The 26,906-nt window shown below is 37.3% G+C and overlaps 1 protein-coding gene and 1 long non-coding RNA gene across 5 annotated transcripts; one reads left to right on the plus strand and one right to left on the minus strand.

Moving 5' to 3' along the window:
* Window positions 1-9,545: 9,545 nt before the first annotated feature.
* On the minus strand, window positions 9,546-12,916 carry LOC118545111 (uncharacterized). 2 transcript variants are annotated; one of them, XR_013445207.1, is made up of 3 exons: window positions 12,808-12,916; window positions 10,745-10,845; window positions 9,546-9,704 (listed from the first exon to the last, which is right to left on the minus strand). It is a non-coding gene; the product is annotated as an uncharacterized LOC118545111 (long non-coding RNA). The 2 variants fall into 2 exon arrangements; XR_004921948.2 differs by lacking the exon at window positions 12,808-12,916 and adding an exon at window positions 12,605-12,743.
* GTPBP8 (GTP binding protein 8) lies at window positions 12,730-26,899 on the plus strand. 3 transcript variants are annotated; one of them, XM_036107190.2, is made up of 6 exons: window positions 12,730-13,114; window positions 14,753-14,851; window positions 16,832-16,962; window positions 18,161-18,260; window positions 20,180-20,293; window positions 25,032-26,899. In XM_036107190.2, exons 1-6 carry the CDS (start codon window positions 12,779-12,781, stop codon window positions 25,095-25,097), a joined length of 846 nt encoding a protein of 281 aa, XP_035963083.1. In that variant the 5' UTR covers window positions 12,730-12,778; the 3' UTR covers window positions 25,098-26,899. The 3 variants fall into 3 exon arrangements, with proteins under 3 accessions (XP_035963083.1, XP_035963084.1, XP_035963082.1); XM_036107191.2 differs by lacking the exon at window positions 25,032-26,899 and adding an exon at window positions 20,485-20,606 and having other exon boundaries at window positions 20,180-20,298; XM_036107189.2 differs by having other exon boundaries at window positions 12,732-13,114; window positions 20,180-20,298.
* Window positions 26,900-26,906: the final 7 nt, after the last annotated feature.

Raw genomic sequence — 26,906 nt, forward strand, 5'->3', positions numbered from 1 at the left:
GAGAGTCAAGAAGGGACAGGAAATTTTAAAAAGAAATACTCCAAAATAAGCTAAATGCAATCACCTTAAATGTTTCAGACAGTATTAAATTAATAATAAGTTATTTCTGTGTAACTTTCTAGTAAAAGAATATGAAACATTAAAAGCTGATATCTGTCTGCACTTTAATTTACAATGGACCTTTCTCAGGAGAATGACAAAAGTTCTTTTGAACTATCATAGTTTTAATATTTAAGCGACTTAAAATTTTTGTTTCCAGATTACATATTTGACCATGCTATCTTTTATAAGATGATGCTACGTTTTCAATGAATAACTAGAAAATAGTCTAAGTTGGTTGAACTTCAAAGAGTTAAATTTGGAAGTTTAAAAATGTTAGAATTTTTTTCCTAGTTTTGAAATAGCTGTTAAGACTATGGTCCCTGAAGTTGAACTTCCCCAATTCACACTTCAGTTTTGCTACTTAGTTTTTGGTTACTGAATTGTTTTTTTCTATTCTAGAATGTTTATTTATTCTTTTTTTGAAACTGGTGTCATTTTTATAATTTCTAGTTCTCTACCAAAACTTTTAATTTTGCTTTTTTTTTATCTCTTTGAACATTAAAAGGGTATTTTAAAGTCTCTGTCTGATAATTCCAATATTTAGAGTGGCTGTGGGTAAATATCATCTATTGTTTCTTTTGGTTCTTTCTGTGAAGTTCGCATCCTCCTGTGCAGGTATTATGTGTTGCTTTTCAAATCGTAGAAATAATTTGAGGCCCTGTAATGATTTTATCTTTCTCCAGAGACAATGTTCATTGAGTTCTGCCAGGAATCTGTGGATTTAGCTATCTGGGATCATCTTAATCCAATTTTAAGGACAGATTTTGTAAACCACCAGATGCCTCAAAGCTAGATTGCAGTCTATGTAAGGAATGGTTTTATTTTCTCCCCCTTCTTCCCTCCTCTCCCTGCCCCCAAGAGACTGTCTAAACACCCCTTAATCTTTCAGTCCCCTCCTCTAGATTAATGAATATCCTGAAGTAAAAGTAGTTCCAAATACCAGCTTCACCAATCCATATATTTTTTTCTCAATCTTGGTCAGGTAATTCTTTGTTACCTTGCAAGTTCCCTGGTAAATTCCAACAGAATTATTCTAATAATTATTATTATTTCTAACTTTTCTACTTTCCTTCATTGGGAAGGTTGGTGTAAATTTCTGTCTGCCATTACTGGATATAGAAGTCTCATCCTTTGATTCTTTACTATCACTCATCTCTCACAATCCCTCAGCAAAACTTTCTGATTCCTCCTTTAAATATTTCCTGAACTTGACCATTTTCCCCATCTCCACTGTACTGGATTAGAAAAAAAAAAAAAAGAGGATAAAATTATGAATTCAAAAGCATGGTTTTTAAAAATAAATCACTATGTCACTTAACTTTTGGATAGCAGCAAAAACATAGACAACAGAGGCTGAAGAACTCTTGTGTTGATAGCTGCTCCATTTCATACCACTTCCTTCAGTCTGTTCTATTCAAATCTTTCTTTATTTTAGTCACCTGTCGCATTGATTATGTTAATGAAATGTAAAAGCTCAGATATTCCATATAACAAATCAAAAAAATTTTTAAGTCAGAAGTCCTACATTAAGATATTTTTCCTTGAGTACTTTATGCTGCATTAACATCTATCTAAATTATTTTTCCATTGACTGCTTTCTTACTAGTGACCTTTCTTTCTTATGCCCCATTTCTTCTTGTTGAATTCTTGTTTTTTAATATGCTACCAATAGTTTTGGAGTGGTTTAATATGATTTGAAAGTGTGTCTAGGGGAATTTTCTAAAGAATACTGTTAAGATTATCTCACCTTTTGGGGGAAAAAAAAGGTTACGAGACTTGAAAATGTTTAGATGTTAAATGCTCTGTGCTGAGAAAAGGTAGATAAGATCTTTCTTTTTTTGATTTAGTGTTTCTATATTTTACTTGGCTGAGCATGATAAAGCAATCAGACCTATGAGAAGCTTCTCACCAATTTGTCCTAAGAGTGAGTAAACCAATTAGGACTGAGCCCCTACTGGTTATAAGAAGCCTGGAGAGAATGAACCAGGGATGAGCTTGCACCACAAGTTGATCTATAAACCCTAATTCTTCAAAACGAGAACCCTAGAAACAACAGCCGTGGAAACACCAGCAGTCATCCTTCCATCTTCAAAAGTCAATCGATATCACAATAAGTATCTTGAGACACCTCCATCTAGAGGGACAGCACCCTGACTTTTGGGAGATACTTTGGGGAAAAAGGATGTAGGCAGTGATGTGAAGAGTAGGCTGCTTTTATCTTTGTCCATCGTACATGTATTAAATAATTTCTGTTTTAAGATCATGTCTTTTATGACCACTTAAATCTGGTTTGGCGATGTGAAATGATCAGGAAAAGAGGGAGATAAATAATTATGACTGCAGAAAAGTTATGTTTTCCCGGTGTTCCCTGATAGGGAGGTGTATGCAAAATGGCCTCCAAAGGCCGAAGGAGTCACACAGCCACACGTCTAAAGAAAAAGACTGACAAGTCCAGCCCTGACAAGAAGTGTTTTATTAAGGGGACTTACAGACGTGCATCTCCGGTGCCACAGGACAAGTACAGCTCAGCAACCCCACCTCCCTAGAGACCTGCTTTGATAGTCCTACAGGCTGGGCACCTGTTAGGGGACCACCAGGAGAAGGTTTAAGAATTGGTGTGAGTCATGGTCATATCTCCACAGCAGATCAAAGACATTATGCCTAGAGGGTGTACTTAAGGATGTGGCTGAACAAGGAAAGAATGTAGGGGGAGACCTGTACCCAAGAAGGCTTCAGGTCCTAGAGCAGTGCTCAGGGCAGAATTGTCCAAGATGGCATTAGAAATATGTCACTGAGGGGCACCTGGGTGGCTCAGTCATTAAGCGTCTGCCTTCCGCTCAGGCCATGATCCCAGGGTGCTGGGATCGAGCCCCGCATCAGGCTCCCTGCTCCGTGGGAAGCCTGCTTCTCCCTCTCCCACTCCTCCTGCTTGTGTTCCCTCTCTCGCTGTGTCTCCCGCTGTCAAATAAATAAATAAAATCTTAAAAAAAAAAAAGAAATAGGTCACTGAGTATTTAACTTAATATTTGTCTTAGGCCCATTTGGAAGCAAATAACTCCTTGTCCCCTGGGGCATCAGTATTGATGAATAAGACTCAACACACAGATTGGAACTAGTTTGGGGGAAGTGACATGCTGAAATATTTCCTAAACATCCTTTTTTTTTTTAATGCCTTACTTACAGTCTTTTATTCCACTGTTTTTCTTCTTCCAAAAGCTATTCCCTTAAAGTACAAATATCAGGTAATTCAATTATGCTCTATATACACCAATTTGGATCTCTGTTAAATGGGATTATTTCCCTCAGGCTCTGTGCTGAAGCTCAGAGTCTGCTTCAGATTCTCTCCTCCTCACCCTCCCCCTCTGCTCCACCCCGCTTGTGTGCATAAGCTCTCTCTCTCTCAAATAAATAAATAAATAAATTTTTAAATGGGATTATTTCAACCTAATGACTTTAAGAGACCATAGAAATAATGTTTCTACAAGGCAAAGAGATGCATGATATAAAATTTACCTTCTATAAAAAAACAACAACAACAAAAATGACTGAGGGATCAAAATATTTTTAATAGTTATTATTACAAAAGTAGTTCTTTTGGCAAAAACAATTTAAACAGTAGTACAAAATATAAGGTAAAAAGTAAAAATATTCCTCCAAGATCTCCAATTTCCACCTGCCTTCCAATTCCGTGCTCCAACTGTGGTAAAGAAAGGAATGTCTTCACAAAAGATATCCATCTCCTATGCCCTAGAATACGTGAACATGGTACCCTACATAGCAAAAGGGACTTTGCAAATGTGATTAAATTAAGGAGCTTGAAATGGGGAGATTATTTTGTCTTATTTGGGTGAGTCCAATATAAGCATAAAGGTCCTCATAAGGGAAGGAGGGAGGGAAGAGAGTCAGAGTGAGAGAGAGATAGAAGATGCTATCTGCTGGCTTTGAAGATGGAGGATGGAGTCCCAAGGCAAGGATTTCAGGCTGCCTCTAGATAAGCTGGCAAAGGCAAGGAAGCAGATTCTCCTCTAGAGCTTCCTGAAGGATCACAGCCTTTGCCGACACCCTGATTTTTAGCCCAGTTAAAGCCATTTCAGACGTCTGAACTCCAGAACTGTAAGACAAGAAATTTGTGTTGTTATGAGTCACTAAGTTCCTTTGTTACAGCAGCAATAGGAAATTACTACATCATTGAACCACTGTAGCACTTGTATAAGCTTCCACAGTACGTATAAAGGCCTGCTATGATGCTTTTTTGTAATTCTGCTTCCTTTATCAGGCCCGCCCCTGATATTTGCAGAGCCAGGTGAGAGTGTAGGTACAGGCCCACTTCTGGTATATCCAAATATTTTTAAAGTTATAAATCAAGGTAACAAATTGTTAAATAAAATATGTTCTATCCTCCTACCTTAACAAATATACGTTTGGAACAAAAATTTTTTAACATAAACCTGTCGTTTGTATAAGAACAAATGCTGGCAAGATATCAAAGATGGCCAAATTTAATTACTATTATTAAGCCTGGGTGTTCTCTTAATGGTCCCTCTATGTTTGGAAGAGTCATAAGCCATTATGTAATTGTGTCATAAATCTTTTTCTTGTTTCTGCACAATTTAGTTTCCCTCTTAGTGAATTGACCACTCATATGCTTTGCCTAGCTTTTTCTCTATTTGGGTTAATTTTATATATATATATATAGTAATATATTAAAGTTCCTTTTATTCTAGATATTAATCCCCTCAGCTGCCTCTCGCTTCCTTAAGTAGTTTAGAAGAAGATGAAAGGCTACATATTTTTATTTTAAACTTCGACTCAAAGACAACATATAGAATTATCTGATAGATTTGAAACTTGTATTTTGTTGTCTTATTTGTTTTTTTTTTTTACCAATACAAGAATCTTATCATTTTATTGGTTTAGACTATTTATATTTATTATGTTGCTGTGATATTCGGTCTTATGGTCTTATTTCAGCCATCTTATTTCTAATTATCTATTTACCATTCTTTTTAAGGTTATTTACTTATCTTTTTCTAATTCTTCCATTAGAAAAATGCAATTTCCTTGTTCTATTTTAAAAGATCTACATCCTGGTTTTAGTCTTATGGTGGATAGTCCAACTGAATAAGTTCATATATATGCTTATTTTTCCCTATAAATTGTTAAGGTTTATCAATACCTACACCTTTTCTCCACCACAAAACCAAGACAAATGTCTAAGCTCACTCTTTTGTCCCTAGGGTCTTGCACACCTTCACCCACACTCACCACGTGCTGATAGCTTCCAGAGCAGTGCTCCGGAAAAGATGGTCCACAAAGCAGCGTTGGTCTACAAACGGGTATCAGTTTGCAATTGGAAAAAAAAAAAGAAAAAAGCTTTATGCCGGTGTAAATCACTCTTTACTAAGCACACAATTTAGTCCAGCTGACTTTTTTTTCTTAGCATGATTTTCTCAATAAAAAAGCAGTGTATTGATTTGATGTACATTCCCACACAAGCTCCTTATCTTATCAAGATAAGGACAACAAACTGTTTTTGGATTGGCCCTTTGAGTAGCATTGATCTAGACTAGAGTTTTAGTTCTGGATTTTAGAATATGTTTTCATGCGTCACTGCTTAGCTTGATTTTTATTTTCTTCAATGCTTTAAAAATGCTACTTTACTCTCTTCTTGCATCCAGTGCTGCTACTCAGAAAATTCAGTCTGACTTTTATTGCTTAGTAGTTGACCTGCATTTTTCCTCTGGAAACTTTCAGCACTTGCTTTTTTTGAATTTGGTGGTCTAAAATGTGAATTTAATATATCTAGGTATAGAGTTTTCTCATCTATTCTGTTATATGAACCCTTTCAAATTGAAGTCTTACATCTTCCATTCTAGAAACTTTCAGTAATTATTTTTCTTTTCTTTTTCTTTTTCTTTTTTTTTTAAGATTTTTTTTTAATTTTTATTTGACAGAGAGAGAGACAGCAAGAGAGGGAATACAAGCAGGGGGAGTGGGAGAGGGAGAAGGAGACTTCCCACTGAGCAGGGAGCCCAATGCGGGGCTCGATCCTGAGCCGAAGGCAGATGCCTAATGACTGAGCCACCCAGGTGCCCCTTTTCTTTTTTTTTTTTTTAAGATGTTATTTATTTACTTATTTGAGAGAGAGTGCAAGGGAGCCTGAGGGGAGAAGAAGGGGGAGGAGGAGGAAGGGGCAAAGAGTCTCCGGCCAACTCCCACTGAGCTCAGAGCCCAATGCAGGGCTCAATGCCATGACCCTGAGATCATGATCTGAGCCAAAACCAAGAGTCAGACACTCAACTGACTGTGCCACCCAGGCGCCCCAATAATTATTTTTCAAATACTAACATCCCGCCATTTATTTTTCAGTGACTTCATACTGATATTAACATTTCCTCTCTTATCCCCTACAGCTCTTAACTTTTTTATTTTTTTATTTATTTACTTATTTTTAAAGATTTTATTTTTAAGTAATCTCTATACCCAACAGGGACTTGAACTCACAACCCCAAGACCAAGAGTCGCATGCTTCACCAACTGAGCCATCTAGGCGCCCCATATTTTTTATTTTTTATCTTATTACCGTCTCCTAATTCTTAGAATTTTACCCCTTTCTTAGAATATTCTCCAACCTGACTGTCCACATCACTATTTTGTTCTTCAGCTATATTCATTCTGCTATTCAATTATGAAACCCATCCATTGAGATCTTTACTTCAACAATAATATATCGATACCCAATATCTCCAATTCGTTCTTCTTTGAAGCTTCCTGTTCCATATTTCCTATATTCTCCAGTATCTCTCTGAGGATATTTACTGTTTTTATTTTAAATTCTTTGTGCACCAGGTCTGTTCACTCTACTACTTCTAGAATGATTTTTTTTTCCTTCTGCGTTCAAAATATGAGTCTGTGAGCTCATCTTATCATGGTAAAATCAGTTAACTACCTTGGCAGATAATGAACATCCAGGGAGAAGAGTGAAAGTCTAGGCCCTGGTTTGTACTGGTTTAGGCAGTAGAGGGGTACATCACAGCATAAAAACAATCTAACATTACATTCTACCCTTAACCACTCCTGTGCCCTCCACCCAGGAGATCCTGCCCTATCAGGTAACTGCCTGGTACCTCTACCCTAGGCATTACTCCTTTGTAAAAGTAATCATAAAAAAATCTTTTGTAATATATTATCCGGCCCATGAGGCAGGTGAGTAAGCAGGTTGGAGGGAATGAATGGTCAAGGACCTAGCTGCACTCAACAGCAGTTAAATACCCCAGGGTGCACCTAGTCAACCTAGGATCTGCTGTTCATACCAATTCAACCACTATTGTTCAGTGCAAACTGTTCTCTAGAGGCCCCATACTTCATTAAGGGTAGCTCATGTAGCTACCTCCCACAAAGTTCTAGTTTTGCCATGTTCTACTAAAAAGACTAGAGCAGGTTTATCCCACTTTTCTCAAAAATCTCCAGAGAAGTCATTTGTATTTAGAACAGAACCTGCAATATAACTTCCCTACAATTAAACAATCTCATAATAAGTGCAGATGAGAAACTTATTTTTAATTTTTTTTTACCTAAAGGAGCACCTGGATAGCTCAGTCCATTGGGCCTCTGACTCTTGGGTTCAGCTCAGGTGGTGATCTCAGGGTTGTGGGATTGAGTGCCGGATCGGACTGTGTGCTCAGCATGGAGTCTGCTTGGGATTCTTTCCCCCAACCTCTCCCCCCTGCTCTGCTCCTCCCCCTACTCACACTCACTCTCTCTCTCTCTCTCAAATAAATTTTTTACCTTTTAATCTATGTACAGAAAAGAGTTAACATAGCAGGCTTATGACTGCAGTCTCCAGAAAGGCTTGTTTACAGATTGGCCCTTGGCTGGTGTCTGGGAACTTGATTAGAAAACGTTCCCTAAATGATAATGGTGGCTCAGTGTACCTCTACTGTTTGTATGAACAATACAATGAGGTTTATGCTAAGCACCTGCTTTCCTTCTGAGAGTCTGGAATTTCAGTTACTGTAGTCAGTTACACAGGCACTATGGACCTACATGACCAGCCAGTGATACAAATGCTGGAGTCTAGGCTCAAGCAGGTGTTCCTGGGAGACATTTCACCCATTACTGGCAGAATAGGGTGCATCCTGTGCAACTCCGCTGGGAAAGGACTCATAGAAGCTTGTGGCTGATTTACCTCCAGACTTTACCTTGAGTGCCTTTCCATTTACCGGTTTTGCTTTGTATACTTCCACTGTGATAAATCATAGCCAAAAGTATAATCACATGCTAACTCCTGTGAGTCCTCCTAAGGATCCACCAAGTCTGGGGAGTAATCTTGGGGACCCCTGACAAAATCTATCTGTAAATGAATTAAACAATCTGAATCTATCTCAACATCTCTGCCTCTGGAATGCCATCTCATCTACTCAGGGTGCCAGAGAACACATCATTCATTTACAATAAAGTAATGAAGATATAGATTAGAGATATACTACAAGGCAAATTTACCCATTAAAATAACCTTGTCTACTAAGCAATAAGAATTAAAATGTTAATGAAGTTATCAATGAGAACAGCAAAATCCGTATTTTTTTCTGGCAAAGAAACAAACAAATCTGAATAATATAAAAGCACAAGTTGAAGAGTGTTCTAAAATATTTTAATAACACTGATATGGCAGAGAAATCAAACACACAATTACAAATGAGAAAAATTGACTACATAAAATAATTTTTTTCTATTGAGAAAAACAACCTTGAAGGAAGTGAAGCTCTACACTACCCTTCCTCCAAACCCAAATCATTCTAAGAACTTACCTCCTACACATGAGCACCGTCTGATATTTAATCTCCAGATCTCTTTAAAGAAATCTCTTAGTACAGCAGGCACAACCTTAAAAGAAAGCTCAAAAGGCTTCTGTGAAGGAAAAACCCTCTCTGAAGTCAGAGATATTCTCTAAAGGCACATTGATGAAATATAAAGTGAAACCAAATTATTTGATGAGTTCCCAAAGAAGAGGATCATAGGAAATACATCTCTGCTGTTTCTTGAATGATGGCAAAATAATAAATCTCAAGAATACTTTATAATCCAATTAGAAAATTAGAGAAACAAGTCATACATCATGTTGCATGTGTGCGCCACAAACGTGTCAACGTGTTAAGGGATATCTAATGTACATTTTTTAAATTTAATTTTTTTAACTTATTTATTTGAGAGAGAAAGAGCGAGTGTGAGAGGGAGCGTGGGTGGGGCGGGGGGTAGAGGAAGAGGGAGAGAGAAACTCTAGCAGACTCCGCAATGAGCACAGAGCCTGGCTTGGGGCTCCGTCTCACAATCCTGAGATCACCACCTGAGCTGAAACCAAGAGTTAGATGCTTAACCGACTGAACCACCCAGGCACCCCTAACGTACATTTTTTAAATGAAATGAGCTGTTGTGCAGAAAACTTGAGAAAAACATAATTTAATACATTTTAAATTTACAGCATCCATTCAGATAGTAATTATTACAATTTAAGCAATTTAAGTTATGTGTGGTAGGTTCTCCCACGTTGCTCTCATTCATATAATGCCTCTTCCTTCTTCCTTTCCCCCAATATTTTCTTCCTAAAACAAGAGTTGGAGGTCCCAATTAGGTTGTGACCATGTTTTTCTTATATTTTTATTCCTGGCACCCAGATCAATTCCAGGCATAGCAGGCACTTAATGCATGTTAATTACCATTGCTAAAACAAGGGCAGAGTACGGTAGGAAAATCTGTGTGTAAATTGGACATGGAGACCTAGTCCATTACCTTTCTCTGCATCTAGAAGTGAGTTTTCCTAGAATCTCTGCCTTTGCTTCTGTCAGAGCATGCAAACCATTTTTGGCCTAAGATGAGAGTTGATCTACATGTATGCTATGCTTGCTGACTCTCTGAAATTATTGATTCTACCTATTTTGGCCTACAGTGTTTGCCTTCTCAGTGTCTTAGATGGATTCCCTAAACTCGACACTTACAGAATTTGAACATAATTTGAGATCACTCTGGAACTAATGGCCAATCATTATAGAGACAGACATCATTGATAGAACAACTGAGATAACCCTGTCCTAATGGTAAGATCCTGCCACTGATCTACCTGTGTTCTTCCCATTCTCATTAGATGAACATGACAGAGTAAAACTATAGCATTTAGGCCAGATAGATTGTAGCAATAAAAGCTGATGCTAAGAAGTGTATGCAAAGTAGGTAATACCTCCCCAAGTCATACTGAATAGTGCAATCTTGTTAACTTTGTGGTGAACTACCTCCTAAGCTGTCAAACAGAAGGTACTTTTTCTCAGGAGGATGAACCATAAACACATCCTGAACTCTGCTAATTTTCACAATGTAACTAGATTGCTGACCTTTACCAAACATCATAAATATCCACTGCATGAGGAAATATCCTGAGTGGAAGGGAAACTTGAACTCCCTGAATTCGAGCCTTTACATTAAGGGAGGATAACATTCTGGCCTGTCTAACTGGCAGCCACAGGTACTTTAAGCCCTGAAGCTTTACTGTGACTCCTCTATAATAGGTTTGAAATTTACATAGGCCACTCCAACTATCCCACTAGTCTGATGGTTCTGGATTTACATGAGGAACCACACAACATCTTACAATGCTGTATTAATCAGGACTCTTGATTGCAGTCAAATCCATGTCAAATCAGGTCCAGTAAAAGCAAGATGAGGAACACATTGACTTGTGTGACTGAAGAGCTGAGGGACAGAGAACATGATATTCAACATAGGTCATCAGGAGTCACACTGCCTGGACCCCCACCTCTCAATATTGTTTTTGTGTGTTAGCGTCATTGTCTCTTAAAGTGCTGTAGGTGTCCTCCACGTAGCTGGGAAGAATGGCCATCATGAGTGCTAGACTCACATTCTAGCACTGTGACTTAATAGCAGAGCCAGCTGCCCATCCAACTTCAACATAATGAGTGGCTTGGTTGGGGTCACCTGCACATTACTCACATAGTCATTATTCTCATAATATATACAATGTATGACCAAACCCTACCTCTTGTAATCAGTAGAGTTCTATTATCAATAGCCCCAAGAGAACCACATAGAGTGGGAATAGACGGTTCCTTTCTATGCAAGGGATGCCAAACAGCAAAAAACAATACACATTCAGTTCAAATGTCTATATCCAAACTAATTTGATAAGAATAGTTAGAGTCACTGCCAGCATCCATCCTTGTTTACTCCACTCTGGCCACGTTGGCCTTCTTGCTGTTCTTCAGAAAGCCATACACACTCCTGCCTCTGAGCCTTTGCACATATATCTGGAATGCTTCTCTCACCTCCTTCAAGTTTGCACTCAAATATCACCTGCTCCGTGAGGATCACACTAAAATGCAACACTCCTACAGCTTTACACATACACACACACACACACACACACACACACACACACACCCTAGTGACTCAGCTTTGGCTTTTTCCTAAGCATTTATTATCCAATATATTCTGTGTTTTACTTAATTATTGTCTCAAGGCAATAACATGAGGACAGAAACTCTTATCTGTTTCATTTACTCACTGATATATCTCCAGCACCTAGTATAGTGCCTGGCATATAATCGGTGCTCATTACATATTTGATGAATTAACAAATGATGGAATCTAGCAGGGGTGCCTGATTACTCTGTTAGATAATGTACATACAGTATTATACAGGGGAGTACATAATAGCACAGTACATGAATACAGTCCTCATTTATCGGCCTCCCCAGGCTTCTACATTTTTGCAAAATACATCCTAACCTCAGTGCTGTAGAACTAGACGCAGAGTGGGATTTCCACAGTTCTCTGGGAGGAGCGATCCCCTTGGATCAATTCAAGCCTTATCTCACGTCCTTGTTATGTTTGCGCAATCCGTACGATTTAAGTAGCTGCTTGTTTCCTAATCCACATTCCTTTTTCCCACTAGGATTTAAATCCTATACTGAATCTAAACCCTGACACCCTGCCTAGCCAGGAGGCTAGATCTTTTGGAGAGAGTGCTAGTTCACCCAGACAGACCACCTGGAACCAATATGCTGCCAACCATCAGTCAGAATATCACAAGAACACAGAGAATAGTGTTGCAACATCCCATCCACCAGACTGAATCTCCTTTAATACTGATTTGGCCTGATTTTCCTGGGCTTTGACAGTTCCCTCTTGGACTCTATATTCATTGCAGCTCTACAACGGAATTAGTTTTGCCTAGTGATGTATACGTCAACAAACGTCAATGATCCGTGAGACAACCGGTTACTGTGAGGCGTAAACAGGCCTGGAATCCACCAGAGCTTCACACGTTTGCTCTTTCGCGTTTGACACTCGAGGGCCACACAGCCCAGGTATGTCTTTGCACCTCTGCAAACTGTCAAACAACCTTCCCACACTGATACACAAGTCAAAGGCACAGTCGTCAGTCTGGAGCTGAGCGTGAGTCAACCATCAGCCCCCGGGTCCCCACACCCACCTCCCGGTCGCGGGGAAACCGCTGCCTCGGCCTCTGTGGATTGGTAGCTCTGAGGCGCAAGTGTGTGAGGCCAGATGAGACTACAATTCCCATCAGGCATAGCGGGAGCGGGATCACCCAGGCGCAAACCAGACCTCGGCGCGAGGCCCAGCGCGGGACTTCTGGGAGAGGAAAATGACAGCACGGGGCTTGCGACTACCCACCGGCAAGCTATTGGAGCTGCCGGCGGCGCTGGGGCGCGTGAACCGAGCTTGCAGCACGTTCCAAACCTTCGCGGAAGTTCTCAGGCTGCCCACGAGACAAATGACGAAGCTCGCGTTCCCACTACAGGAACTCCAGCGGCAGCTCACACCAGACGCGAGGTTGGACCTTCACGTGAAGACCTTCGACCCGAGTCTGGAGGACATCTCCAAGGCGGACAGCGTCTTCACGGCCACGGGCCGCAACCGCATCGAGTACCTCAGCTCCGCGGTGCGTCTCGACCACGCCCCGGACCTCCCCCACCCTGAGGTGAGAGCCACCGCTGCCCTCAGGTCGTGACCACTCGGGCAGGCATTTTGCCCTCACCTGTTCTTGTCACCGAACGAGAGAGATTTTCTAGCTTTGTGGGGACGCATGTAATTATTTTAACTAAATAAGCATATATAGTTTGTTATTTTGGTAATGAATGTACAAGACTAGAAGATTGTAAAACCCAAACCAGTTCAAAAATTTAAATGGCTTTTTATTATCTTTTTCCTTTTTAATTAACGTAAGGGAAAACATGCCGAGATAAATGAGACAAAGTGAAGAATATGAAAAGTATAATAGTTACACAAATGTGATCCTTATCAGTACGTAATTTTCACCCAGTCTAAGTCTTCTGTCGTGCAAAAGTAGTAATTGTATATACATGGCAACAATGTAGGTTTTTTTAAATCAACTTTTAGTGAAATTCCATGAGTGTGCATTTTATGCATGTCTTGGAGAGCTCATTATTTGCCACTGCACCACTGCAGTGGAAATTTTCCTTCTAATCAGAACTGCTATGATAGTTTAAATAGAACTAAGGGGTAGGTAAGTCATTTAATAATTTTGAGATAGCGTCGTGTTTTGACTGAAATTTCTGAATTACTGGACTTTTTGTGTAATTCGTTTCTTAAAATTTAGTTTTGTTTATATATTATCATTGGATTTAATCTGGCAGAGCATTTGAAATTTATGCAGGACAGATCAATTCATGTTGAAGGACTAACCGCAGTCTTGAAAGATATATAGCATCCCTGGCCCCACCCACTGCCACCCAGTCCTATTCATATATACATATATATATAACCTGAGGTTATTCAAATAACCTCAATAAAAAGCCATTTAATTTAATGCCCTTCCAGATTTCCAAAACGCCTCCCGGCCAGAGGGTGATACCACCTTCACCTAGAACCACTGATTGGTATTGTACCCCCTTCAATACCATGTTAAAAAGCAGAGTCATGTATATTAATGGTTAGTATCAGGAACATTATGTTCCTTTCTACACTATAGAGGGCTAAAGGAGAAAAGCTTAATTGGAACAAGAGGTCAAGGGGAAGGAATAACCTCATAAATACAATGGTGTTACAGTCTACTCTGGGCGTTCATGGGGAAATGCAGTTTCAGACATGTAGTTCTACTTTAGAATAAGTTTTGTTGAGATGCATCTAGTTTTTAACTTCAAAAAGTTTGTAAATATGGAATGCTTAATAAATGTCCCAGATATTCTTGAGTAGCATAATGCAGTTAAAGGCAGAGGTTCTGGATATAGATGTCCTGAGTTTAAATTCCAACTTCTTCCCTTTCTAGCTATATAATTTGGGGCCAGTTATTTAGCATCTCTTTACCTCTAGTTTTATCATTTGTAAAATGGGGATAATAATATTACCTACCTTATAGGGATGTTGTAAAAAGTAGGTAAGAAAATTTATATTAAGTGCTTTGAAAAGTACCTGGCACTGGGAATCATTCAGTAGGTAGTAGCTATATTTTAGAATTTGAGGTTCGACTAAACATAAGCCACCTTTTTACATGGCTAGGCAAGACAATAGTTTGACAGATTTTTTCAGCTAATACAACATATAATAAAAATGTATATATAAACCTAGTACTCAGTTATCTTCTTTTTCCTTGTATAAGGTGTGTTTTATAGGCAGAAGCAATGTTGGAAAATCCTCTCTAATAAAAGCCTTATTTTCACTGGCCCCAGAGGTTGAAGTCAGAGTCTCCAAGAAACCGGTATGTTGAAGGAAAGGGTTGGGGAGGTGGGATATAAAAGAAACAGTATATTGAAATGTAAAATATGTCTGAACTATCTCTGAATTGACTAAAGTGACTAATTAATGTTGAGAGGTACAAGAAATCATACTTGCTAAGTTCCTAGAACAGTGATTTCTTTGAAACAAGTAGTAAAGTAAGACATTTTATTGATGCCTGTATATATATCCCTGAAGAAGAAGGAAGTATGTCTGGATTTATTTTAGCTGTCTTGCCAGTTTCTTGAGGAAATCTTTTGTCCAAATCTTTTCCAAAAAGTTGCCAAATAAAGTGTTCTATTGCCATTCTATATTTGCTTCTTTAAGAATGATCATCTAGTCCTACCCTGGTTTTAGAGGAAACTGCTTTGAAGTGGCTTTTCCCTCCTATAATTTTGTATACCTTGCTAACTCCTTTCTCCCTCCCTTCTCTTACTACCCCTTGTCTCTTAAATGCAGGTGTAGATACAGATATAGATATATACACATACATATACGTATATATATTGGGCAGACCCCAGTTTACCCAGGGCCAAATTATGTGATTATCCCAGCCAGTCTGCTCTAGTGGCTTTCTGTCCTTTTTTAAATTTCCTCTACTCTTTCTCAGTGATGCAGACTACCAATATCTAAGATATGGTGTCCTTAAAACTCACCCCCAGTTCCCCTCACCTTATTATCTATCCATGGCAAAACGTTCCCACCAACCTACGGCTCACTGCCCCACTTTCTTTGCGTTGGAACCCTTCCATGAAGCTTCCCTAGTCTTCTCTTCCTCCCCATTTCTTCATATAGTTGATTCCCTGGCTCCATCACTGATGCTGATGATTGTAATTCATTAAATCTCCTATCCTTAGGCCTACTCTGTCTCACCAATAACACAGCTAAACTCTGATTTCTAGGTGGGGTGGGTTCCCTTCCTGCTGTGAGGAAGAAATGTATTCTTGACATTCCTAATCTGTCATTTTCCTATGGATAGACATGTCAACTGATTGGGAACCTAAGCACTGTTTTATAAAATCTTCCCTCTGAAAATATTTGTTCTAAGTTCCAAAAATTGACTTTTTAAGCTGTTTATCTTAATCTTTTGTTTTCTGATTAATAGTGTCATTGGACACAAAACCGTGACTTTTTGTCATCTTTACATCATTTTAGTTTAACACATATTTTATAGTGTTGTACATGCTTTTAAAAAATGGTTCAATGAAAGCACTAAACCATCTAATGAAACACGCAAAACATCTTGATAATAGGGAAGCAGTAGTCTGGGTGTAATAAACTATCAGGTTTTGCATCTAGGTTTTATGAAAACCTATATGACTGACAGTAAGTATTTTTAGTTTAACCAATCTGTGCCATAATTTATTTCTCTTTAAAGTGGAGATATATTATTCATCAGAGAATATTGACTAATGTAGTGACACCATTATAGGGTAACTTTTCACTGAGAAAGAGCTAATGAAAAGACTCCGACATATTTTGGGTACATATTCCTAATCAAAAGTTCTTCTTTTTTTTTTTTTAAAGATTTTATTTATTTGACAGAGAGAGACACAGTGAGAGAGGAAACACAAGCAGGGGGAGTGGGAGAGGGAGAAGCAGGCTTCCCCGCGGAGCAGGGAGCCCGATGTGGGGCTCGATCCCAGGACCCTGGGATCATGACCTGAGCCGAAGGCAGACGCTTAACAACTGAGCCACCCAGGCGCCCCCAAAAGTTCTTCTTAAGTCATATGGATGCTCTTAAAAATGAATTGGAGGGAAGAAGTAGTATCTTCTAAGCTTATCTCCAGCCACTTCCCTTCTATATTCTTTTCCTGTATCATTAGCAGCACAGCTAGGATTATATTGAGAACACTTAGGCTTTTAATAAATATATGCTGATTGAATTGAAAATATTTTGAGTCATTAAATATATAAAGAATGTATTTTAAGAAAGTTTTTATTTTTCCATTTATTTTATCAGGGGCACACAAAGAAAATGAATTTTTTCAAAGTTGGAAAACATTTTACATTGGTGGACATGCCAGGTTATGGCTATAGAGCTCCCGAAGATTTTGTTGACATGGTAGAGACCTATCTAAAAGAACGAAGGAAGTAAGGAAAATATTTTCTTATAAATTTAATCCAAAAGCATGTTTTCATTAATGGAACATTCTCCACATTATGACTCCATATTATCAAGTGACTTCTTTTAGAAAGTCCATTTTATTCTCATAATATTCTACAATACAATATTTAGGGCCAAAGTATGTACTGCTTGCTTATTTTTTTCTTGTAGATTAGCTTAATCTTAAATTCAAAAGTTTTTCTAAATTAAGACTATAAATGTATTTCAGCAGAGTTCATTAATTTTCTTATGTCAAACTTGTGGGTGGCTAATTTTGAAAATAAAAATTATTGGTAATGTGGTATTTACTAAATTTAAATAAACCTCAGTACATTTTAAAAATACCTCTGATATCACATCCTCTGTAAATGTTATCTTTGTTGTCTCCATAGGTAGTCAAATTGCAGTTCTATGTTTCAAGCATTGCACAACATATAGAAAAATTAAATTTTTGAAATATAAAAAAGTATCTACAAGTATCTTGCTTGTTGTAGCTTTACACAGAAACTAAGAGGAAATATTTACACACAAAAAATACAAAACATAATGTCTCTGGTTTCTCTTATCTGTTACTCTTAAAATAATATTTGAGAATTTAGACATTTTTGTGATAACTTACAGTTAATTGGGTTCATGTCTCTTTCCCCACTAGAGTTCAAGCTTTTTTTTTTTTTTTAAGATTTTATTTATTTATTTGTCAGAGAGAGAGAGAGAGAGCACAAGCAGGGGGAACTGCAGGCAGAGCAGGCAGAGGGAGAAGCAGGCTCCCCGCCGAGCAAGGAGCCCGATGCGGAACTCGATCCCAGGACCCTGGGATCATGCCCTGAGCCAAAGGCAGACGTTTAACTGACTGAGCCACCCAGGTGTCCCTAGAGTTCAAGCTTTTAAAGGAAGGGACTCACTCATCTTTGTGTCCAGCCCTAGGCAGAGGATCTTAGGTCCAATACTTGCTATTGAAATAAATTAATATTTAGTAAATTTAGTTATTGAAAGTAATGGCATTGAGATTTATTGGATTGTAGGATGAACTTCTAGTGAACTGAGAATTCCTTTTGCCTAAAGAATTTTTAAATTTTGGAGTGAAAATTATTCAAAAGAAAATTTCTCAGGATAGTGAGGGTCAGGGGGAGAAATGAATGAGTATATTTGATATTGTCATTAATTTTTATTTCTGCATTCTTATAGTTTGATGAGAACATTTTTGTTAGTGGATAGTGTTGTCGGAATTCAAAAAACCGACAGTATTGCCATAGGAATGTGTGAAGAATTTGCATTACCTTATGTGGTAAGTATTTCTTTTGAATCATGGTTGCTGTTGGAAATACCAGTTTGTGTGTATGCATGTGCACATGCTTGTGTGTGTGTGTCGTTTTAGTGAGAGAGCAGGTCTTGTCTCTGCAAGAGTAGTTCTCAAATAATCTTTTTGATTATCAGCCATTAGTAGATAACTTCTGTGATATTTATATTCTTTTTCTTTCTCTCAGCTTAAATTTTCAAAATTATAGTCAGAGTATTTTTAAGCTGTTCATTTAGTGTTCCTAAGTGCTTTTCCCTTTCATTTTTTTTAATGGCAATATAAAATTTGTCTAAAACATATTAGTGGCTCTTTAACAGCAGTTTGGCATATACTACTTATCAAAGTGTAAATGACATTGCAACTGAAAAATCTGCTAAAGTAATTTGTAGTTTAAGAACCATTGCAAGAAAATAGCAGGCTCCAGCCCACACAGGTAGGATTTTTACATTCTTCTGGGAATATCTTACCAGTATTTTTTTCTGTTGTTTGTCCTAGAATAGAATACAAATTAGTAGGTTGGTATCCACATTTACTTTGCTTTGTGAGTTTTCCAGAAAAATAGCACTCCAGAGTTCCTTTCTAAGAAAAGAATCCATTGACTATAATTTGGTTTCAAAAAAAGGAAACCACTAAAATGTAACAGTGAAGTTTAATGCAAATCAAAACATGTTACTAATCAGCGATGTTTTTGTATTCTTGGGGTTATGGAATTTTGGGGGTTTGCAAAAGCCCTGTGAAGCATAAGCTATAACTACAGTTAGTATGAGGAGCCAAAGGTTTGATTATAGTCCACATAGTAGAAAATACCCAATAGTGCCAAACTGGTTTTAAGTGATATAGTATTCCTGATTTGGTATCATAGGTACCAATTTGTAAAATTGTATATTTTCCTCAGTTTCAAAAGAAATATTACTTTCTTCTTTGGAAAGAGGTTGTGATAGAGGAATTATGTCTCCTTTTAAATATCAGCATATTTGCTCTTATGAGGAAAGACTCCCAATTGGAGGGACTCACAAGTCATTAGAAACCACACACTTTCTGCTTCTCACTCCTTTTACCATTAACATTTTTTATAACTGAAAAGCATAAATGAATAGTCAGGAAATTTAATTTTATAGAAATTCCCCAGGAAAATTGAAGGTCAAAGTTTTACTTTTTAATTGATTTTGTAGTCATTCCTATAATTGTAGTGGATATAAGATACAAATAGCCTGATTTCTAGTTTTTCCTTTATATTATTACATATAAGGCAGAACCATTTTGTAGGTCAAAAATGATTATAAGTTGGCAATTTTATATGGATCAACCTAATAATATTATGTGTCTTAGTTAACATAAGATATATAGTGATCATATGAAATTTGTTTTATGTCAATTGCAAATACGGCTCAAGGGTCCTTTTCACTAGTCTTGAATCCAAGATATGTTGGCCCTGTGTAGTTAAAGCACCATTAAACAGGAAACACGTAGTATATGCTTTATACATTGCATACATTAATTCATTTCATCTTCATGGTAACTCCTTTTGGGAGTGTTGCTTTTATTTTATAGATGAAAAAATAAGTATAGAGAGATTAAGAAACTTACAAGGATCATCTAGTTGTTATTAAACATGTGTAGCTAGGGGTGCCTGGGTGGTGTAGTTGGTTAAGCGTCCGACTCTTGGTTTCAGCTCAGGTCATGATCTTGGGGTTGCGGGATTGAGCCCTGCATGGGGCTCCATGCTCAGCCAGAGTCTGCTAAGGTTTCTCTCTCCCTCTCCCTCCCCACCCCACCCCCCGCCATGCACTCATTCTCTCTCTAGAATAAATAAATAAATCTTTAAACAAAAATTGTAGCTAAAATGTATAAAACTGTATATTAAAAAAGACTTAATTTCTAATGCTTAAGTATTTGTTTTCTTACAGATGGTATTAACAAAAATTGACAAATCTTCCAGAGGACATCTTTTAAAACAAGTGCTTCAGATCCAGAAATTTGTTGACACTGAAACACAAGGATGTTTTCCTCAGTTGTTTCCTGTAAGGTAAAAGTTGAATGATTTTATAACTTTATGTACTAACATCCTTTAGTATTATATAGTGTTTCTTAAATTGAGGTATCACTTAAAATAAGAGGAGTTTGGAAGACTATGCACTTAACCATGATTTATTGGTACAACCCATCAGCACTTTTATTTTTTTCTTCCTTCTATTTTGTCTTCCTTCTGCAGGCTCCTGCTGGATCTTCCCTGCAGCCTAGCTCAATCCTAGATCTCAGCAGAAGTGAAGACTTTTACTTTTTAAAATCAGCTAAATAACAGCCACAATAAAGATACTACCATGCTTTTCTCAATTTCAAAGAAAAACAAATTATCTTTATAGTAGAAAGCTCATGCAGGCTGTGAGGGATAAAAATTTTTCTTTAAAAAGACCAAATATAAAGAAATGCTTCTTATAAGTTAGACTTAAGCATTGGTAGAGACAGAATGGTTATTTCTAGAGCTGGCAATTTTGAGATATTTGATAGAGTTTAGTGATGAAACATGAGTCTATACTTTTAGCTTATACCTTGGATATGGTAAGTACCTTGTACTGGAGCAGAGATATAGTGCCATTCCCATAGGATTTTCTTACTCTAACTTCTTTGAGGAAAGCAATATGGTATTTGCTATGAGAAATAATTAAACCAAGTAACAGTTGTATATGAAACTGTCCCCTAATCAGTCATTCAAGGTCCTACCAATCCAGATCACATTTAAATTGTTTGTAATTATGAACGTGCCTGTCAGAATCCTTCATTCAGTCATTCCTACAAAATGCTCTTCTCCCTTGACTTTCATTCAAGTATTTATCCTGTTCATTTGTCTGTGTCCCATCTGTATAATGGAGACTCCTAGGGGCAGGAATGAAATCCTACTTCTTAGAGCCCTGAGCATTGTCATGGAAGAATAGCTGTTTCTTTTAACTGTTTAATAAGAAGGAAGTGAGACCGTCACTAAAAATGCAGCACAAACATAAGATGGACAGATGACTGTGGCTTAACAGCAGCATTTATGGGGGAAAAAATTAATCTTTCATTGACTATAAGCTGAATTTGAATTAACAGTTTAATGGGGCTGGGGAAAAACTGACAATGTTTTCTTGACCTACATTAATAGAATTATAGTGTTCCAAACAAGGGAATGATCTAGCAGTAGTTCCACACAGCTTTGAGCTACATGCCATCAGACCAATCAGGTTAGACGGTGGCTCGACATTGAGAACAACTAGAGCTATCTGAAAACAGATGGTCTTGGGGGAGGTTACATCATTCATAACACTTACCTGGTCCTCACAGTAAACATCCCTATTTCCAGATACGGTTATAGGTCAAGGAAATGAAATAAGTTGCAGAGAGGTATTTGTTTAAATAGAAGGAGCATGGGCTTTGGGGTCAGACAGCCTTGATTTTGCATGGTTCTTCTACTTCTTGGCTATAGATTTTAAAGCAACTTATTTCATTTTCTGAGTCTGTTTTCTCACTAGTAAAAATGTGATTGTTAGAATGATCAAATAAAATGGATGTACACACAGACACATCATAAATGTTAGCTTCCTTTCTTGCCAAGTCAGTAAGTAGCAGGGTTAGGCCAACAACCCACAGTATCAGATTCTCAGTACTTTTTAAAGATATTCACTTCTTTAGATATGTCAGCATTCTCTGCTGTATGACCCTGGAATCACTGCTGCCATTGTACTTGCCGTAAGTGACCAAGGCACTGCAGAAGCCATTCAAGTCTAAGACTTGAGATGCAGGAGCCTGGTGACTTTCAAGAACTTCAACATTCATTGTATATAGTGACCACATACAGGAATTTCGCAGACTGGACTTTGTAGCTCTCAAAACCCAATTCAGAAAGTAGAGTTATATACATTCCTTGGCTTTATGTGCATGACCAAGTCCTACCTAGTCCATCCCTCCAGAAAGAAGTTTGGCCTATTCATGAAATAATTATGATAAAATAAGTCAGGTTTTATTTCCTTCTCTTCCTATAATCCTTATAGGAGAAAGGTGGAAGTATAGGCCAGCAAGCTTTGGCCTTTAAGGCTTTGGCAAAAGTTAAGTGCTGAACTTGATGTCAGAACTCTGCCCCAGCTGAGTAGAGATGTGTAAATGGTGAAGAGCCCCTAAAAACTGATGTTGGGATCAGTCTGTCTTTATAACTCATGGGAGAAATATGTAAGTAGGTACAGTATAATTGCTTTTTATATAGTGGAATTCCAAGCAAAGACAATGGACTCTAAGGACAAAGAAAATCACATTACAACATTGACAGAAATGTTGCAAATGAGTTCAAGATGCCATAATTAATGTGTGGACAGTCCAACTTGTATTTCTCCTTTAAACTATATAACTTCACTTATAACCCAGAAATCATTATGGGCTGTTCTCAAGCAAGCAGCTTTGGTCAAAAAGTCTAAAATGCTGTATTTTATCAAGAAGGGAATTAGGAGTACAGCAGAAAATATTTTACCTGTTTTATATGCAGGTATATACAATTCTTGTATCCATAAAAATCATAGTGTATTCATAAAAGTCCATGTAGCCTGAGAAACCATGTGGTCACTTCCAGCTGACAAATGGATGGATGCATCTGGATGGATATAGTAAGATGAGTAGACAATAATAGACACAATAATGGTGATGATGATTTTTTAAAATGACAAAAAAAGGTCTAAATTATCAAGGTTGTTGAATCTTTGTCACAAGAAGAATAAACTAAAGAAATCAAAACTTTTAGTCTAGGAAATAAAAAGCAAAAATAGAAGATATTCCAATAGCATTTTTCACAGAAATAGAACAATCTTAAAATTTGTATGGAACTACCAAAGACCACAAATAGCCAAAGCAATCTTGATAAAGAACAAAGCTGAAGGTATCATGGTCCCTGATTTCAAACTATATTGTAAAGTTACAGTAATCAAAAAGGTATGGTACTGGCATAAAAAAAGACACATGGATCAATGGAACAGAATAGAGAGGCCAGAAATAATCCCACACATATATGGTCACTATGACAAAGAAGCCAAGAATACACAATGAGAGGAGGGCAGTGTCTTCAATATCTGGTGTTGGCAAAACAGGAGAGCTACATGCAAAAGAATGAAACTTAGATTACTGTCTTACATTATACATAAAAATTAACTCAAAATGGATTAAGGACTTGAATGTAAGGCCTGAAGCCATAAAACTCCTAGAAGAAAACATAGGCCCTTAACATCAGACTTGGCAATGATTTTTTGGATTCGACACCAAAAGCAAAGGCAACAATAGCAAAAATAAACACGAGGGACTACAGTGAACTGTAAAAAAAGCTTCTGCACAGCAAAGGAAACCATCCACAAAATGAATAGGCAACTTCCTGAATGAAAGAAAGTATTTGCAAATCATGTATCTGATAGGGGCTAATATCTGAAATACACAACTCCTACAACTCAATAGCAAAAAAAAAAAAAAAAATCTGATTAAAAAATGGGCAGAGGATCTGAATAGACATTTTTCCGAAGAGTGCACACATGGCCAACAGGAAAAGATGAAAACATGAAAAGATGCTTAGCATCACTAACCATCAGGGAAATGCAAATCAAAACCACCACAATGAGATACCACCTCACACCTATTGGAATGGCTATTATCAAAAAGGCAAAAAAAAAAAAAAAAAAAAAAGGCAAGAAATAACAAGCATTGGTGAGAATGTGGAGAAAAGGGAACCCTTGTACACGGTTGGGAATGAAATTAGTGCAGACTCTATGGAAAACAGTATGAGGTTCTTCAAAAAATTAAAAATAGAACTACGATATGATCCCAAAATACCGCTTATAGGTATTTATCTGAAGAAAACAAAAACACTAATTTAAAAAAGATATCTGCACCCCCACATTCACTATAGCATTATTTACAATAGCCAAGATATGGAAACAGCCTAACTGTCCATTGGTAGATGCATGGACAAAGAAAGTGTGGATATATATACAATGGAATACAATTCAGCCATAAGAAAGAATGAAATCTTGCCATTTGTGACAACATGGGTGGATTTTGAGGGGATTATACTAAGTGAAATAAGTCAGGCAGAAAAGACAAATACCATATGATCTCACTTATATGTGGAATTTGAGAAACAACAAAAAAGCAAAATCATAGATACAGAGATTGGTGGTTGTTAGAGGTGGAGGTTGGGGGATAGGAGATATGGGTGATGGGGATCAAAAGGTACAAACTTCCAGTTATAAAATAATCAAGTCATTGAGATATATAGCATGGTGACAATTATACTGTATTGCATATTTGAAAGTTGCTGAGAGCAGATCTTAAAAGTCCTCATCACAAGAAAAGGAAAAATTATAATTATGCTTGATGACAGATGTTAACTAGACTTTACTGCTATCATTTTACGATATATACAAGTATCTAATCATTATGTTGTACAACTGAAGCTAATGTTACGTGTCAATTATACCTCAGTTTAAAAAAAAAAAAAAACTTAGTCTGGTTAATAAAAGGCAAAGTAGTAGATACGGTGAAATTTTTAGGATCCGGAAGGAAATTGATCAGATAATGTGGATCATCAGATTTCGAATACAAGAGGCTGGTGGAAGAGAGGAAAGGTAGAACAAATTAAGACATTCTGTTTCATACGTGGAACTCAAGAGTTTTTAAGCAGTTTTTAAGTTAGATGAATTCAAATATGTTACTATATCTGAAATGAAGAAGAAAATTTTTCTTTTCTTTTCACAGTTCTGTGACCTACTCTGGAATCCATCTGTTGAGATGCTTTATAGCAAATATAACAGGAAATCTTAAGACTGATGGCCTCTAGTTTAGCTGAAGATTCAAAATTCTTTTTGCCAACTGGAGTTGAACATACAAAATTTCAACATTGTTTTAAATGTTGTGTATCTATAATTTGCAGAAGGATAATTTCATCTTTAAAACCTGCATCTTCCCAAAGCAAGAATGAATTTGTGCTGGGGAAAAAAAGTTTATAAATAAATTATGCAGTTCATTAGAACAGATACTGTTCCTATTTTAACAGTGTTTCTATTTTAACATATTGACAAACAAGAGCATATATAAGTCCATTATGTGAAAACCTATTTACTACTATGTAGAGAAGGATTCGCCCTGTTTTTATTGGGCTTTTGTCTTTTAAAGACAATGTCTATTATGTATATTTATTAAAATGAACTAGGTAAAAAAGGGGCTACTTTTCTGTTAAGCATTTATAGGCAGATGGAAGATAAATGCTTCTCTCTATGCCTATAATTTATCTTTTTTTCTGAGTCCTTATTTGAATATAAAAAAAAATATTCTTGATAAAAGTTCAGTCAGTCCATGCTGGAAACATCAGTCATTTCAGACTGGGATCATTCACCTTCAAGTGAACACAGGATTCAGAATCAGAAGACCAGAATTTAAGTTCCAGTTCTAATATTTATTATATTGGGTCTTGGGCAAATTACTTGACTTCTCTGCCCTTCATTTATAACTCACAAAGCTTATAGAAGTTAAAACAGTATTGTATGTGTAAAAGATATCTGTATACTCTATATATTTGTGAAGTGAAACCAACCAAGAATACAGCAAAATTCAGATTTATCACAGAAAACCTCTTGTCATAGAGGTGGTAACATTTTCTCTAGTGAAAGACAAAAACCAAGAACTAGTTTTAAGTGAGAACACTGATATTTGCAAAAAGCAGGAGAAAAAAGTTGATGGACCAGTTTAGAATTGTACAATAAGATTCAGAATGGAAAGATAAAGCCTTACTTTGAGCTAAAGTTAACAGAAAAGATTTTTATGAAGATGCTACTGACCTATTCATGTAAGTGGCTTAGCTTTTCAAAGTGAGGCTGAATACTAAAAAATTATAGCAGTAGCCCTGGATAAAAACTTAAGGCTGTAAAACAAGTTTGTGGCTTTTTTAGAGAATTCGATTATGATTATGTTTCCAGCTTTATAGTTGATAGCCCTGGTCTATTCTAACCAGCAGTGTTTTAAAAAAGAAACAAACAAAAAACTTTATGTACGCATTCACAAAGTAAAATATATGGTTACAATAGACTAATCTTAGAAGTCATCATTTTGCTTGCCAGTGTTACTTTACTGCTTGTCTTAGCCGTGGTTCTTCTAAGAGCAGAGCCCCAAACAGAAGTTTGCATGCAGTCGTTTATTTGGGAAGTGATCCCAGGGTACGGGAGTGATGGAGAAAGGAAACAGAAGAAAGGAAAGTCAATCAAGGATGCAGGAGTTGGACATCACATAGGTACTAGTCTTGATCTTGAGGGACCTTCTGGGGAGCCTTAGGAAATGTGCCTCTGAGTTGTCTTTGAAGTAGGGAGAAGGTGGCTCCACACTTCTTCCAGCTTGTGCATGCCTAAGTGCCAAGCAGTTCCTGCAACTTGTCAGAAGGAGCAGGAAGAAAGAGGTCTCTGGAACAGGAGGCAAAGTGCAGTTCTCCACTCCTACTGGAAACTGGTTCCCACAGGAGTGGCTGAACTAAGGCCAAGAGGATTTGGTATGGGAGGTCTCACCACAGTGCTCTTATGAATAACCTGAGTGTTTTAATGCTACCAGAGCAGTAAAATTGGTATTCACTATGATGACACTAAC

This window comes from Halichoerus grypus, chromosome 1 (assembly GCF_964656455.1).
Source record: "Halichoerus grypus chromosome 1, mHalGry1.hap1.1, whole genome shotgun sequence".
NCBI classification, from domain to species: Eukaryota; Metazoa; Chordata; class Mammalia; order Carnivora; family Phocidae; genus Halichoerus; species Halichoerus grypus.